Genomic DNA, 18,022 nt, shown 5'->3' with positions numbered 1-18,022 from the left:
TTCCAAATATAACTCTTCCCCACTCTCCCCAGTGAAATTATGTAAAATCTTAGCAACAAGTGAGAACCCAGTGTCCCTGGGCATTTGGAGCCATGGAAATGATGTCTTAGGAAAGTTAATTTGCTGTTGGGTGGGTGGGGGGAAAGACTAAAACAAGGAAAGCAAACACCAGCTATTGCAGCGCTCTAGATTTGGGATGATGAGGGCTCCCCTAAGGATGGTAGCGACATGAATGGAGGGGACGGACATTCTTACGAGATGCTAACCCTCCACATCAGTGGGACTTAATGCCTGACTGGAGATGGAGGCTGAGAAGGGAATCCACAAAATATGACTCCAAGCTGAGCCTTCGGATGAAGTGTGTGGTGTACTAACGGGAGAACAGGAACAGTTATTAAATAATCCTTAAAGTCTAAGTTATTGTAGTTTGGGTGGAGAACGGGCGCTTCCCCATGGGGCTTGGCCAGCCTCCAGTGCCTCTGAATGCCTCTGAAGTCAGAGCTCTGGTGGTACCCCTAGCAGTAGGGGCAGGGAGAATGGTGGAACCGTGGAAGGCCATGGGGCCATGGGCAGAGGGTGGGTAACGGGAGTAGACAGTGAGACGGAGTGTTCTGTGTTACAGGCATTCTCCCCAGGCTGAGGCCGGCAGCTAGAGCATCCATCATGGTCTTCCCCAGACCCCTGGCCATCACCTTGTCCTTGTCAGGTCTCATCCTACTTGCATTGCACCTGTCTACTTCCCACAATGTGTCTGATGCCCCTAGCAACGAGCAGCAGCTGTGCACCTTGAGGGAACACCCCACCATAGCCTTCGAAGGTAAGTGCCTTCCCTCCCCGCTTCCATCGCCTTCCCCCTATTTGTCATCATCAGCTGTGTTGGGTGGGATTTAAATTTGATTTCAGGAAGGATTTCCTAACTATTGGAGCTATAAGAACCTTGTAACAAATCACTAAGGGGATATTGGGGAGTATCCCCATTGAGGAATGGGGTATGGGATGGCTTAATTTTTAAGTGTGGAGGGGAATCATCCACCTGCTGGACAGACTCTGTTTTATTTCTATCTCTATATAGTCCCTGGCACAGTGGATAGAGAGGGGAATGCATAAAATATGACTCTAAGTGGGCCTTCATAATGAGAAGTTGTACCTCAACTCCAGATAAACTTGGGCTCAAGTGAAATACTGATTGTGTTATCCCAATGAAGTCATTTAACTTCTCTTTGAATGCTCTGGAAACTCTCCGAACAATATAAATTGTAGAGATGGTGGTGATCTTTGTTGCTAAAGGGAGTTCCCTCCTCTGGGAGTTCCCTGTATCAATGAAAGCACAGGTATCCCAGTGATTTGAACATAATAGGAAATTAGTAAATGCCTATTGATTGATTAAGTTACTTTTAATTCAATTCTTCATAGAGGCTGAGAGATGGATAATCTTTCCAAACCTCTTCTCTAATGAGTAAGTGGGGGACAGAAGGAAGAGACCTCTGGGTCTCCCTAGATGAGAATGGAAACTGGTGCTCTTTGCATAGCTGTGGAAGTCATCATGGCTAGAGAAGGCTCACGCATGTCCTTAATAAGAATGAGTCACTCATTTTAATAGTACTCAGAGGTCACTGGAAATCAGTGGTCTGTGCTCATTAAGGGACGGCACTAGAGCAGCCGCCAGTCTTCCCTGATCTTGGCCCAGGCCCCAGGGAAAGGAGATTGGATGAAGGCAGATACAATCAGTCCTTCCTTTGTCTCATCCCCCAGTCCCCGTGGGATCCTCCTTGGATGGCTCATGGGCTGGTTTGGAAGTCTTCTTTGCGTGTTCCGTCAGACATTTTTTATCAGTTACGGGGGTGAAGGGATGCTTCTCAAATTTGCAGATGAAACAGAGCGGAGAGGGGCTGTGCTTATGCTTTGGATGACATGTAGGATCTCAAACAGTCCAGACAGAGGGGTCCCGTAGAAAAAAATTATCTTAAAAAAAAATCAATACAGAACGGGAAAAGCATGACTGGAAATTTTTATGTCCAATTACTGTGAAAAAGATCTGGGGGGTTTAGGAGATTGTAAATTCAGTGTGACTCGGTCCCAAGATGTGGCAGGACACTATCCCCTACACAACCCACCCAGAGCTTACTTTGTTTTAGATGGCTAGACATCTTGTCCTATGGAAGGAAGGAATAATCCTATTATCCTTGGCCCTGGTCTGCCCTCAACTGGAGGACAACGTTCAGTTCCAGGGACTACATTTTAGGAAGGATCAATGTCTTTCTTAAAAGCTAAAGATACTGAAAGATGTCTGGAAGAGAAACCCAAGATAATTAAGGGCTTGAGTCTTTGCCACTAAGAAATGGTTAAAGGAACCAGAGATGTTTAATCTAGAGGACAGTCCACAGTCGTCAGCAATCTGAAGGGCTGTCACCTAGAACAAAGGATTGGGCTCATTCTGATTGGTCAGAACCAGGGCTAATGGGTGGAAATTGTTGAGGCAGATTTCAGTTCCACTTAAGGAATTCCAGGATTGCAGATTTAGAATGGGAAGGAATCTTAGAAGTATCAGATACATCCCCATCCTGTGGCTGATAAGGAAACTGAGACCTAAGGAGACTGTGACCCAAGTCACAGAACTAGTAGCTATCTCATTGGTAAAAGAGGAATAATTAGCCCCTTTCTGTCAGGCTTGCTGTAACAATCAAATGAGATATTTGTAAAGCACATGGCAAATCTTAAAGGAATATAGAAGTACTAGCCACTGCATTGCTGTTATTACTACTACTACTACTACTACTACATCATAATAGAAAGGAATATTACTATTTAGGTACCAGGAAGACAAGATCAACTCATACTCTATGGAAACATTTTACAGAAGCCATTGAAGACATCTCAGAAAGCAGTACATAAAAGGCCAAAAAAAAAAAAAGGAACATAGTAAATACCTGACTACTATGGATAGGTGTGATTGGGTAAATCAGGCTAGGCTTCCTGAAGGAGGTGGACTGGGGAAGGGGGGTGGGATAGAATGGAGAGGATGGAGCAGATGGAGAAGTGGGGGGTCTGAGCTTCCTGCCTTAGGAAGATTGGCAGGGGGTGAGGTTGACTTGGGGGGAGGGAATTCCCAACTGTGGGCTTCTCTGTCTCCAAGAGGAAGCTTTCCAGCTGTCTTCTCTGTGCTGTCTTGTTTGAGCTGAGGCCCTGGGGCTTTGAAGGCTTAAGTGGATTAAAGTAAATTAGCAATGTCCTTAAGCCTACAAAATGTGCAGACACCCCTCTGATTTCTAATTGCTCCACCAAGCAGATTGTGGCTGTCACTCGAGGGAACAGAAGTGGGGGAAGGGGAGAGAAGGAGGGAGCGCCAGTGGGGAGACCTGTCAGATTACTTAAAACCTCTCTGGGGCTGTGAGGGCTTTGTGGTCTGTGGTTCCAAGTGGAGACTCATATTGGAAATATTTCCTCTCTAGATTGTAGTCTAGGATCTATCATTGCTCTAATGAATCTGGGTTGTCCAGTTAGATACTTCGAGACAAGGTGTTAAACAGTTAAACATCCGTGTACTCCTCCATCCCACCCAGTTCTGAAACTTGAGACTTGTTCCTTGTTCCTCGCACCATAACCTGTCTAAATTGAGTCAATCAATGTCAAAAAGCATTTTTAAGCATTTACTCTGTACTAAATAGCATGCTAAGCAGAGCCTGTCCCTTAAGAAACTTAGCAGAGAAGATAACTTGTAAATAATTAGTTAATACCAGAGATGTACCCTCTCTCTTTCATGGAGAGGAAAGAGAGGAGAGGTTTCTTCCAAATGATATCTTAGTTAAATATTGAAGAAGGATGAAGCTACATAAGGTGGAGGTGAGACGGAAGAGTATTCTAGCCAAAGCAAAAATAGAGAAGGGAGATGATGAAGGATAGTATTTGAAGAACTGATTGCTCCTTCGTGATTGCTCTTAGATGGTTATAATAACTAGACAGCATTTAGTTGTAATTTGAAAATATTTTATATGTGTGTAAAGTATCATAGCTTGTGTAAACATTGAACTCATACCCATGGGAGACAGAGATGGGGAAGCATGAGATTCAGGGACAGATTTATTTAGATTAATATGTTCTGAGATGTAGACTGATTTCCACATTTGTGGAGAATAGGAGGAAAGCTGTGGCTATGGGTTTATATGTTGATTCACTCATGCATTCATCCATTTATTTGTTCATTTTTCTGTTTATTAATTTGTTCTTCTACCTTCAAGAGAGGTTTAGCTAGAATTACATTTATTTATTATACTTCAAATATTTATCATCTTGGAGGAGTGAATAGAAGGCCAGGCTTGGAATCAGAAGACTCATCTTCTCGAGTTCAAATCTGGCCTCAGACAGACACTGTCTGGAAAAAAACCCTGGGCAATTCACTTGACTTTGTTTACTCAGTTTTTTCATCTGTAAAATGAGCTGGAAAAGAAAATGGCAAACCGCTCCTGTGTCTTTGGCAAGAAAACCACAAAATACAGTCATGAAGAGTCAGATTGTCTAAAAATGATTGAACAACAAGGAGTGGGATGCTCTTTGAAGGTTAAAAAGAAAAACTATTTTGCTTATATAGTCCCACTCAAGACCAGGAAGATGATGACTTAGTCTCACCTAGTTTAGCTCCCTCCGTAAGCAAACTTATTTATCAAGTAAACAGTAATAAAAATCAAAGACATTATACCCATTAGGGTAGACTAAATGGTGGTGCTGGGCCTGGAGTCAGGAACACTTGAGTTCAAATCTAGCCTCAGATATATAACCCCATTTGCCTCAGTTTCCCTATTTGTCAAGTGAATTGGAGAAGGAAATGGCAGATCACTCCAATGTCTCTACCAAGAAAACCCCAAATGGGATCATGGAGAGTCAGATTGAAATGACTCAACAACAAAAGACTTCCATCTTTGAAGAGTATGAACATTATCCTTTGGGTAATGGGAAGTCATCTGAAGGTTTGGAGTGTGACAAAATAATGTTTATGAATAAGGAAGATTCTGGATGTAGTATGAAGGTTAAATTGGAGCGGGTCATAGAGAGGATGAAAAGAGGCAGGAAGACCTATTAGGAAGCAACTATATTCATCCAAACAAGTGGTGGTAAGATCCTGCTCTATGGTGGGATAAGAGGGGAAAATATACAAGCTACTACAGAGACAGAATTAATGACTTGGTAACTGGTAAGATATGAGAAGTGAAAGAAAGGAAAGAAGAAAAAAAAATACTCCCAGAATGTGAGAGACAGGGATTGGGATGATCAGGTGTGTCACTGACAGAAGTCAGAATTCAGTGAAAGGATAATTAACTTAGCTTAGAACATGCTGAGTTTAAGGAGCCAGCCCCACATCCAGATAGAGATGTCTCCTAAGTAATTGGAGATGTTGACTGCAGAGTAGGTTAGGACTAAAGTAAGAGACTTGGGAGTCATCTGCATAATAGAACTGATAATTAAGATCATAAGAATTAATGAGATTCCCAAGAGAAAGATCATAAAAAAAAAAAAGAAAAGAACTAAGAGCAGAACCTTGGGGAATGCGTGCCTTTAGAGGTAAGGAAGAGAAGTCAGCAGAATCAGATTTAAGAAAATCAAGGGACTGTGGTATCCCTGCAGTCCTGGATGGACATCCCCCTTATCCCCTACCAGGTCTGTTATTGTATCCTCCTTCAAGGTATAATAAAGCAGTTCCAGACAGGAGCTCTCAATTATGGGAGGTATTCAATTGATGTTATCAGTCCCAATCCACTTTTGCTAAATTTCTAAGGCATTTAGTGGCCTAGTCACACAATTTAGCACTTAGTTATACACAGTCTTGTCCTATTCTCTAATTGTTTCCCTAGACATATTATTCTAGTCCCTGTCAGTAGATTGTAAGCTTCTGGAGAGCAGGATATGGTGTGAAGTCTACTGCTGTGGATTCTCCCACAACATTGAACAAATTCTGTACGTGTGATCGCTATCGGGACCTCACATCTTCTCATCCTGTTATATCTTTGTACAAATTTTCCCATAGATCCCATTGAAAGGTTCTTCTACTCAAAGTAAAGAAGTTCTTATTTCTGGTTTTTGTTTCACTGCTAATTTCTTTCAACAACCTTTGTGCTAAAACACTGGGATTTTATAAAAGTTTAACAAAACCGCTTCTCCTCAGGGAGCTTATATTCTACCAGAGTAGGATGTGGATAAAAGCACGTGATTTAATTACAACACATAGGAAGGAGTGTGCCCCTCCAACTCTCACATTCTTTCTTTCTAATTCTCTTACAAAAAGAAGCATAATCCCAAGTAGGAGGGACCCCCCAAAATGTCCAATTCATTGTCAGCTTGAGACTGGTTATTAATAATCTCCAACTGGAAAGAGAACTCCTTGAGAGCAGGAATTAGCTTGCTTTTTTTTCTCCTACTTTTAATCTCTGGGGTGTTTCTTTTCTTCTCCAAATCATTTACAGATGAAGAAACTGAGAAAAATAGCATTAAGTGACTTGACCAGGGTCAACCAGTTAGAACATGTCTGAGGGCAGTCTTTAACTCAATGATAAGTCTTCTTGACTCACGTCCTGGTGCTGTATCCAGTTCACCACCTACCTGCTCAATTCTGGACACTTAGCAAGCCCTTGAATACATGCATTTCATCCATCCATTCATTCAGTGAACATTCCCTTTGTTACAGCAGCAGTAAAAAGGTAGCCTTCTGGCTGCTCATCTCTCATCTTACCTCCCCCTACAGAGAATGGATGAGCAGGTGAAACAGGGCTCAATAAATGCTTGGTGACTGATTGATCACCCTTAAAGTCGTTGCCACTAGTGTGTTCCTGAGTTTCCGCTGTAAATCACTCCCTGTTTCCCAGGGATTCACACGAGTGCCTCAGATGCTTGATTTTCATTTCTGATAGATTTTTCTATGGGCAATGGTGTCAAAAGCTTTGACTTTGACTTTCTTGGCCCCTTTTCCATCCCTCTCCATCCCAATCATTTAATGATTTTTGGACGGCATTTATAGTATAACTCCTGGGAGCCTGAGGTGAATGTTTTTGGTAAAGTGGCTACTTAGCAGTTTTGTAATGTTGCGATTTGAGGAGGCAGCATATTGATGGTATAGTAGAAATAATTGGGGCTCTGGAGTGGGAAGACCTGAATCCAAATCTTGCTTCTAATGAGGCATTTTACAAATGAAGAAAACTGATTTCCAAAGAAAATAACTAACTTGTCAAGGTCACAAAGGTAATATATAGATTGCAAAGCGGGATTCACATAAGTTACTCTAACTCCAAATCTAATGTTCTTTTTTTTATAATAGCTTTTTATTTTTCAAAATACATCCAAAAGATAGTCTTCAATATTCTCCCTTCCAAACCCTTGTGTTCCAAATTCCTCCTCTCCTCTCTCCTCTCCAGACAGCAAATAATCCAATATAGGCTAACCATGGGCAATTCTTCTAAACATATTTCCCACTCTAACTGCTACATCATTCTGCTGCCACCCTAAGTGGAAGGCAAAAGCCAGTCTGGCATTAAATATCTGGGATGGGTAATCATTGAAAAGATTCATCTAGAATAGGACTTTTCTCATTAGTTCCACCTGAATCCAAAGCTTTTTTAGTATGTTTTTGGAACATGATTGGTTTGAAACATATCTTTATTTTTAAATTTAAAAGAAACAAAATTAATTGATTAAAATGTAATAATAATTAATAAACAAATAATGAAATAATAAAAATAACAAATAAATAAACAATTAAGAAAGAAAGAGAAAAAAGAAAGAAAGAAGAAAGAAAGAAAGAAAGAAAGAAAGAAAGAAAGAAAGAAAGAAAGAAAGAAAGAAAGAAAGAAGGAAGGAAGGAAGGAAGGAAGGAAGGAAGGAAGGAAGGAAGGAAGGAAGGAAGGAAGGAAGGAAGGAAGGAAGGAAGGAAGGAAGGAAGGAAGGAAGGAAGGAAGGAAGGAAGGAAGGAAGGAAGGAAGAAAGAAAGAAAGAAAGAAAGAAAGAAAGAAAGAAAGAAAGAAAGAAAGAAAGAAAGAAAGAAAGAAAGAAAGAAAGAAAGAAAGAAAGAAAGAAAAAGGGGCAGCTATGTGGGTGCAATGGATAGAACCAGCCTTGGAGACAGGAGGACCTAAGTTCAAATATAGCCTCAAACACTTACTAGCTGTGTGACCCTGGGCAAGTCACTTTACCCCAATTATCTCCAAAATTTAAAAAAACAAAAACAAAAACCCAAAAACAAGCACTTAAAGTAAGTTAGCTTCTATTCTAAGAATCATTTCACTTCAACCCTCAATCAGGCATGTTTCTTCTAGGAATAGAAATGATGGAGATGGGAATGGAGACTGCTAGTGGAATTTGGGTTAAGAAGAAGTTAGGATATCTTTCTCCCTTCTCTAAAATGCAATTTTCCCCAAGCTGGAGGCAATCTGGGACCTTGAAAAGAAAAACACTCCTCTTTCCTTTCCATTATCCTATTTCTCCTTTATCCCCCTCAAATAGAATTGGAACAGGAAAGTGAATAGAACTTATCCCTAAAATTGTGTCCAGTGATCATGGAACCACAGAGCTAGAAAAGATTTTAGAATCCATTTTACAGATGGGAAAATAAAGTCAATTTCCCATTTCCTGCAACTTGGCATCTTCCTTCTTATTATATATACAATCAGAATTGTGTTGATACATGTTTAACAACTAGGTCTACAGGGGAAAAAATGCACTGTATACATTTCAAAGTTTAATTTGTATTTTCTACATCACTTTATAAAGCCTAGAAATCAACAAAATAATACACTTGAGGCCTGAGTTGTATTGTTTACTGATTTTTGAGGTGCAAATGTGCATACTCATTCACTCTCATGGAGATGGTATGAGTTGGTTCCTGCCCACCCTGTGACACAGCTTTGTGTTTTGTGAGGAATCTTATAGAAAGATGCAAAAGGGTCTGATTCTTGCTTTTGGGTAACAGCCAAGCTAATGGATAAGGTAGAGGGTCAGCACTGGAAGTAAAACACATTAAGAAATAACGTAACACAGGACACAAACAGAATCGAGAAAGCTTATTCCTAAGATTTTGGAAGAACGTGTCTGTATTAAACCCAGAGAGTGAGCTCACTTTTGGCCCTCACAGCCTACCCTATAAATGTCTACCACCAGCCTAGGACTGTACTATTATATCCCTGCCCACCAGCCGCCTACTGGGTCAGAAGCAATGTGAGGGGATGCTTCATTTTGCTGCAGGATTTTTTTTTTAACCGTGCACAATTTTTGAAAAACATCCAGCTCACAAAACCTCCCATCCTCTGGGGAGCTTTTAAGTATTTGCTTGTTGTGTAGAAATGAGGGGCTGCTTTACTCCTTGGAGAAAGGATAATGAGCTATGATTTATTTCCTCTGGATTTCTCTAAAGCTCCCTCCCTCGTCCTTTCCACCCCCTTCTCTGCCATCAACACATGCACTCACAGCCCACTCTCCTCTACCCAGCTGAGCTGATCACAAATGCATTATGGGGAAATATGTTATAACTTGTCGCATCTCGCTCTTTAACCCTGACTTCCACCTCTCTTGACCCTGAGAATTCCTCTGTCCCAAGAGTCATTACATTCATATATTTAAAGCTAGAAGGGACCTTAGAAACTATCCAATCTAACCTAATGAGGAACCTTAGGTCTAAAGAGATAGTGTTGTTCAAAATCCACCCTGTGACCTTGGAATGGGAGAACCAGCATATAATCCTGGTTCTCTGATGCCATATCTGGCTTTTTTCTCTATCCTAGATAGGGTTTCAAGCTACAAGGAGCCTTGTCCTTGATTCCTTCGGTTTTCATAGAAACTCAAAGGTGGAAAGCTCAGAGGTTATACAATCCATCCCCAATTTGAATCCTTGAGAAATGACTTTCATTCAAAGATTTAGAGTAAGTGGGAACCTCATTACCAACCAAGACAGCTCATTGCACTTATGGATGGCTCTGGTTTCTTTGGAGAGAGTCAAACCTTACTCTACGCAACTTCCAACTATTGCTTGTAACACTCAGTGTGTACAATGGAAATCACAATGGATTCAGTCAAAAGGTCTGGTTTTAGATCCCACTTCTGACTGTGTGATCTTGGGTAAGTTATTTATTTTGTCCATTTTCTCATCTATAAATGAGAAGGTTGGACAAGATGAGTTCCAGATTTCTGTCCAATTCTAAATCTGCCATCCTGTGAACCTGCGAGTCAAAGTCCAGATATTTGATAGCAAGTATCATGGCTCCTCAAGTCATCTCTGATTTCAACATCCTTGGTTCTACAAGCAATCTCCCATGGAGTATAATGGAGGCTTGGTTCTTTAGCCATCCTGGATGTTTTCCCAGCTCTGGCTTGTCAATGCACTTCCTAAAATATGGCTCTGGGAGCTGAAGGCAATATTCTAGATGAGAAATTACAAGAGCAGAGTAAGACCATAATCTTGCTCATTCTCAACACCTGCTTCTGTCAATGAAGCCCAAGGCCATTATGCTGTCTAGCACTTTTGACAGGTATTCTAGGAATTGGCAGCCTAGCAGAGGAGGGTCTGACAGTACCTGTGTGACCCTGGGCAGGTCACAATCTCTCCTGCACGTGGTAACTAAGACTATAAATGCCAGAGGAGTGCCAACCAGCTTCTGTAGAGGGAATTTCCCCACCTGGGAGTTCACAGTAGGAATGAAATCATAAATCCAGTCCTTATCCTTGTCCCTATGTTAGGATTTCCCTAACTCTACCAGAGGCAACTGAGAATAAAATGGCTAGAGAGTTAGATCTAAAATTAGGAAGACCTGAATCTAAACATAACTCATCAAAACGAGAAGGTAAAGCAGGAATTAGTATCAGAATCTGAATCTTAGCTCTGCTATATATTAGCTTTGAGATTTGACAAGTCATTTATTTTTTCTGGATCTCAGTTTCTTCATCTGTAAAAAATAGAATTCTTTCCAGCCTCTACTCAATGTACTTTCTTTCCTACGTGAATGGTTGGCTTAATGACTTTTTACAAATCAAACTTCAAATGGGATTTGTGAACTTCCAACTAGGTCTGCTGTAAAAACTTTGGACTTGGGGACAGGAAGAAGGAATAGACTGGTAAGAATGCCAGATTTGTCTTCCAAGTCAGTGGATTCAAATCCTGCCTGTTACTTCTGTGATGCCCGATGATCTGTGACAAAGGGATACTGAAATAGACTCAAGTTCTCTTCCAGCTCTAATTTTTTTAATAATAGTTTTTTTATTTTTCAAAATACACAGTTTTCAACATTCACCCTTGCAAAACTTTGTGTTCCAAAATTTTTCTCCCTCCCCTCCCCACACCTTCTCCCCTAGACAGCAAGTAGTCCAGTATATGTTAAACGTGCAGTTCTTCTATACATAATTCCACTTTATCATGCTGCAGAAGAAAAATCAGATCAAAAAGGGGAAATGAGAAAGCAAGCAACAGCAAAAAGGTGACAGTACTATGTTGTGATCCACATTCAGTTCCTTCTTCCGGGTGCAGTTGGCTCTCTCCATCACAAGTCTATTGGAATTGCCTTGAATCATTGCATTGTTGAGAAGAACCTAGTCCATCACAGTTGAACATCATATAATCTTGTTGCTGAGTACAATGTTCTCTTGGTTCTACTAACTCCACCTACCAGCTCTAAATTTTGGAAACTAAAGTGAGTCTTTGGAGGATTTAAGCTCATCCAGGGATCTAAATCAGAGGTGGGGGGAGGAGGAATCCCTCTCTGGCTAGATGACCAGAGTCTCCGCACCCAGATCAGAGCCATAAGTGACCTTTTATGAACTCCTAGAATGTCTGAGCTGAAGGGTATTTCCATTTTATCTTTTATTTTACAGCTAAGTAAACCTCAGGCTATAGAAGGAGGTTCATTTGTCCAAGATCTCACTCAGCTAGTTAATGGCAGAACTGGGATTAGAACAAGGGATCCTCATTCCCATCCCCATGCTCTTTTTAGCTATAATTCACCAGATTGACACAGGTTTAGTCTGGAAGCCCCAGGGATGGGGAAAGGAGTATCTCTCAGTAACTGGGTATTTATTTCTTTTTCTGTCCCATCCCATCCCCTGTATCCAGATCTGAAGCCATGGGTCTCTAACTTCACCTACCCTGGAGTTCAAGATTTCTCCCAGCTTGCTCTAGACCCCTCCAGGAACCAGCTCATCGTCGGAGCCAGGTAACAGCAAAGGATCCAGCCAGAGGAGTGGGATGGGGTCTGGAGTAGACAATGAGCCAAAATGAATCAACCAAATTTGTTTTGGGGAGATTCCCAAGGAATTTCCAGCCTTAGCCACTTATTCATGTGGAGGATGATGTAAGGATCTAGAAATTTTCTTCCCCTGTCTCACCTCATAGTCTTCAAAAACCCTTCCTCTGCAAGAATATTCTGTTTGTGGCGAAGACTAGAGTCTCTAATCTGAAAGAAATCAGGCAATAAATAATCAAAGACCTTAAAAAAGGACATGCTCTCGTTCCACCTTTTATTCACCCTTCTAGAGAAAACTTACTAGCTGGAAGCTATATACTTCCCACTAGTTCTCCCTTAGAAGATGAAAGATCAGGAAGATCCCCCTACTGAAAAATATCTCCTTCATATTCTGGAGATTTTTTCTTTAATCACATATTCTCAAGTTCAACAAGTCAGAGCCTTTGACAGTGACTTCCTTTAAAGGTCAAAATACTGTAAAGGAAGGTATCAGTCTTTAATACCTTAGTAGAAATTTAGTTTAATCTTATCGCTTTCTACCAACCTCTAGCCAAGGTCTGAGGGAATAAGAATTTAAATTGATTGGGGAAAGGATGGGGCAGAGGGAAAAGCAGTTTTTAAAAGTGGAACATTGTATGAAGGAAGCAGACCTGGGCTTTGGGTTGCCAGAAAGCAACAGGAAATTACTGAATAGTTGAGGTCAGGAATTAAAAACTTCAGAAGATGGGAGAGGAATGAAGAATAGAATACATAAAGTGACAATTTTGCTTGAATCTCCCTGCCTCCCAAAGGCAAGATAATAAGGCTTATAAAATACTTTCCTCTCAATTATCTATAAAGTTAGGCATGCAAGTATTTTTGTCCTTATTGATATTTTATTTAATATTGATATATATTGTTTCTTTAATGAAGCAATGGAGGATCAAAGTTGTTAAGTGATTTCCCCAAGATTATGTTTATTTAAGCATAGGAACCTATATGGTGTTGTCTTCAAAATAAATAAATAAAATCCACTGTGGTTGTTCTTGATAAACTGCATCATGTTCTGTCCCTAACTGGTAGTATTTCAAACAACTATGATCTCTTTGGGACCCCTTAGGACCTGGAAGAATTAAAGAAATCTAAGTTTTCTTCCTAACTGAATTTGCATTGAAATATTAATTTGAAGAAGTCTTTTGTGCTTCTTGCTTCACTTACCAAAATTGTTAGTTATACCTCTGTGGCTTGCTCCCTCTCCAGACCCAGTCCCTCACAGATGCTTGGGTTATAAGCAGCCGTGGTCCCAGGGCTCTGTTGTACCAGGCCACTGCCCAAGAAAGACACCTTGGGCTCCGCCAGAGCAAGAGATTCTCCTCTTGGGATCTGGGATGGGATTTCAGGGCCCAGCCATTAACTGCGCTTTGTTTCCCTGGACTCAGACTTCACAGTTTATCGGTCATGTAGCTCACCATTTTAAAAAAAGATGATGTTTTCCCTTGTCACTGCTTAGGATTGGGGGAGGGATGGGACAGGGTGAGGGATGTATAGAAAACAGAGTGGGATCCAAATTAGCATCCTTGGAAATCTCCTCTGTCAGAGACCCTGGGAGAGACAGTGAAGGAAAAAGGCATCCTGGAGTTGTTTTCTTCCAGGAGACCCTTTCAGCTTCTCCTGAGACAGTAGCAGGAGGATGCATTAGTGGCCCCTTTGAGACCCAGGCCTCCTTTGCTCTGCAAAACCATCAAAATTCTGAAGTTTGAAGGGTTGCTGAAAATTCTCCCTCACCATCATTTCTATTATTCCTCAAGGATTCTCCTTTTCTATTCAACCTTTGGAGAGACCCTCCATGTACGAGGGAACTATTAGAAATGGGCCATCCTGTCTAGAGGCAAGGGGATGGCCAGTTTGACTTTTTGAAGGCTTTTCTAGGAATCTTGAGTGTTGGGTGTATATATATATATATATATATATATATATATATCTTTGTACATGTATATAAGTGTGTATATATCCACATACATGTATGTATATATGAGTGCATATTTAATTTTTATTCATTCTAAACTTAGATACAAAAACAAAAAAGAACATTTCCATGTACATAGCAGAACATAAGACAGAATTCAATATAAAAGAATAAATTTTTATTTTATGAAAACCTACATAATAAATCTTCCATGTTCTTCTCAAAACAGCCAAGCTTTTTGTACTTCCTTCCAGGTTTTATACACACACACAGAGTATGTGTGCGTATATATATATATATATATATATATATATATATATATATATATATATATACGCACACATACATATCTTTTTTGGGGGCAACTGGGTGGCTCAATGGAAGGCTATATATTTTTAAAAAATTAAAAATTTTTATTTGTCATTTATTTAAATATTTAATTGAATATCAAATATATTTATTTAAATAATCTTAAAAAAACAAAACTTGTTCCTTGAGAGTTGGCTGGTTGTGTGTACCTGGAGGAGATGTGTCAACTCTAGGTAGGTCCTTATTTAAGTTTTTTCCAATGAATATGATTTCTGATTTTTGCATCTCTTATTTTTACAGGAACTATCTCTTCAGACTCAGCCTTACCAACGTCTCTCTCCTTCAGGTACATTCCCTTGTCTCAGCCCAATCCCTCTGTGTCTCCTAAAATTCTGTGTGTGCTCTCTGCTTGCAGCATCAAAGTTGAGAGCAGGAGAGAACAGATGGGATGTCCATGAAATCCCTGAAATTGAATAGGGAATTCTGGCAGGTGGGAATTTTTGCTTCTTTCCTTTCTTCCCTGGAGAATTACTCATTTTGCTTTTCTAGACCTTTGTTCCAACATATATGGAGTGATACAGATGGATAGAATACTGGGTTGTAGAGTATAGAAGATCTGAATTCAAATTTTGCCCCTTATTTGTGGTGTGATCCTGGAGAAGTCAGTTTACCTCTTCCAGCCTCAATTTCCTCATGTATAAAATTAAGGGGTTAGAGTAAAAGGCCCCTAAGGTTCTATCCAGATCTAAATATATGATTTTTTTGTATTTATATCCCCAGTTTTCTGCAACACAATAGGTATTTAATAAATATTGATTGATTGAGAGAAATGGGAATATCTTTTTGGTCTCATATTGCTTCCTACAATATGCTAGGGGGAAACTAGGTGGAAAGAGCACCAAGCCTGGAGTCAGGAAGGGTTGAGTTCAAATCTAGCCTCAGACACTTGGTAGCTGTGTAACTCTGGGCAAGCCACAATTGCCTCATCGGTAAAATGAGCAGAAGAAGGAAACAACAAGTCATTCCAGTAGCTTTGCGAAGAAAGCCCCAAAATGGAATCAAGAAGAGATTTGTTGTTGTCTTTGGCCCCAGAGGGCAGAGCCAGGAAGTATAAGGGGAAGTTTAAGAGATCAATTTAGTTCTGACTTTAAGAAAGACTTCCTAACAATTGGAACTGTCCATAAATAGAACCGGATTCTTCCTCCTTGGGTGGAGGTCTTTAGGAAAAGGCTGGAAAATCACTTGGCAGGTAAGAATGGTAGGAATCCCCCTTGTCTATGGTTTTAAGTCCCTTCCAACTCTGAAATCTGCAATTCTGTGATTTCATTTCTCCAAACTCATCTCTCATTCCTCAAGTGTACAGGAAGGAAGTTGTAATAACACCTCTCTGCTTTTGAACATTTTGCACAGATGGGACTCAAATCTTAAGCAAGAGTGGGAATTCATATTGCTTGGGATGTTATTTTATCATTTTGTTGCTTCTGAGTGGGAATATAATCGTGATATTTATAAATGGAAAGGATATTAGAGATCATTAACTGAAGAGCAGGGGATTGTAGAAAGAATGTTGAATTTGAGGTTATGGGAACTGAGTTCAGAACCTAGCTCTGCCACTTAATTAATTACCTGTGTGACTTTGGACAAGGTCCTTCCTCATCTATAAAATGAGATGGTTGGTAGAGTTGATTTCTAAGGTCTCCTTCATATCTACATTTATGGTTAATTATACCAGGGATTATTAGCCTTAATTATATTATTGATCTCCTTGACAGTCTGGTGAGTTCTTTGAATAGTCCTCTTTTTGGAACAATATTTTAAAATAATTGAAGAAAACTTTAAATTTCAGTTGGAAGTTAATGAAAATAATGATGTAATTGTTTCCCAGCTAAATTCACTGATCTCCTAAGACAGTAGAGAATCTCTGATCTAATCCATTTCTCTCATTTGACCAATGAGGCAACTAAGGGCCAGACAGGGGAAATTACTTTTTTCAAAGTTAAACAGGAAAAATGGCAAAAGAAAAAAACCCAAGCCACACTGACTCAGTCATATTCTCAACTCCTAGGGCATCCTTCCCTTCCACTTCTATGATCTCTCTGTTCAAAATATCATCATTGTCATTGACCAAGCATTTATTAAATGTCTACTCTGCCACGGGCACTGCAATGGGTGGCAGAGATACCAAGACAAAAGTGAAATAGTTCCTGCCCTCAAGGAGTTTTTATTTCTACTGGTAGCTAAAAGGGGAACAAAATGCAAACAGAGAGAACCTGTCCCAAATATTCTTTTAACTTGATATCAGATTTTTTCCCTCATTTAATTGATATAGGGAACTCTTAAATGATTAAAGTCCCTCTGTTAATGCATGTCAGTACCTTCTTTGCAATTCATAACCATAAAGGTTTGCCTAGATCACTGAAACGTTGTCTTTTTGCCCAAGATCACTCACTCATTGAGTGCCAGAGGCAGGAATTGAACTCAGTTTTTCTTGGCTCCATGGTTAACTCTATCTACAACCCCCCTCCCCATTGCCTTTGTGCACCAAGAAAAAAATTCAAAATATATAGTAGCTAATTTTGATGGGAATGAGGAGAGGGCACCAAGAAATAGTTAGATGGAACAGTAGATACATTGCTGGACCTAGAATCAGAAAGATCTGAATTCATTTCCATCCTTAGATACCTATTAGCTGGGTGACCCTGAGCAAAACACTTAATCTCTGTTTGTCTCAGCTTCCTTAACTGTGAAATGAAGAGAATAATAGCCCCTACCTCCTTGGGTTGTTGTGAGGATAAAATGAGATAACATTTGTAAAGTACTTTGCAAACTTCAAAGTAAAAATGTTAGATATTATTATTTAATTGGAGGGATGAAGGAAGATTCTAGTAACTGAAGTGATCAAAATATTTAGAAAATGATCAGGAAGCAATAATATTTATCCTAAATTTATTGTAAGTCATCCTAAATGTAAAGAATCCAGATAACGTCCAGCATTGGGTTTCAAAAGGAAAGCTGGCTGGACATCCCTATGTGTTCATATTTTGGGATCCAGATTTTTAACCTGACATACCACAGCTGCTACGGCTGTCCCACAGCAGATGTGGAGAGAAAGCAGATCTTAAAGACCCCAGGCAAGTAATCAAGCCTTCTCTCCATAGGAAGGCTGTGGGTAGGGATGGACTCCTGCTTTTCGAAGCAATGCATTCTTGGAATCATATTTGAAAGCAGAGCACCTAAGGCAAAGTTCTGACTGTTCTAATGTGAATGTGTGGGTCTGCCTTAGTCCATTCAGTAGAAAAAGTTGGATGGGAAGGTAAAAATGAAATATGAAACAGCAAAAAGTTGGACCCTCCCCTATTCCAATGGCTAACAAGCAAACTTGTATGTGCGGTTAGGCAGCCAGCAAGGATACTAACAGCCTCAGAGATGATTCTTCCTGAAAGGCTATCTTGAGAATGCATATCCTTCAGAGTCCACAAATAAAATCTGCCATCAATCCCACAAAATAAACCTGCCTGACCTGAAAACTGAGGTGATTTTCATTCAAAGAGGAGAAAGCTTCAAG

The 18,022-nt window shown here is 40.1% G+C and overlaps 1 protein-coding gene across 4 annotated transcripts in view; it reads left to right on the top strand.

Moving 5' to 3' along the window:
• Positions 1 to 18,022, top strand: part of SEMA5B (semaphorin 5B) — a 202,604-nt gene that overhangs the window by 137,071 nt on the left and 47,511 nt on the right. For all 4 annotated transcript variants that reach the window (XM_074301398.1, XM_074301400.1, XM_074301399.1 and 1 more), the window contains 3 exons: positions 623 to 817; positions 12,074 to 12,173; positions 14,758 to 14,803. In XM_074301398.1, coding sequence (XP_074157499.1) covers positions 664 to 817; positions 12,074 to 12,173; positions 14,758 to 14,803 — 300 coding nt within the window. In that variant the 5' untranslated portion in view covers positions 623 to 663. The remainder of the gene's footprint in view (positions 1 to 622; positions 818 to 12,073; positions 12,174 to 14,757; positions 14,804 to 18,022) is intronic.

This window comes from Sminthopsis crassicaudata, chromosome 3 (genome assembly GCF_048593235.1).
Source record: "Sminthopsis crassicaudata isolate SCR6 chromosome 3, ASM4859323v1, whole genome shotgun sequence".
NCBI lineage: Eukaryota > Metazoa > Chordata > Mammalia > Dasyuromorphia > Dasyuridae > Sminthopsis > Sminthopsis crassicaudata.
This window is presented reverse-complemented; position numbering and strand designations above follow the sequence as displayed.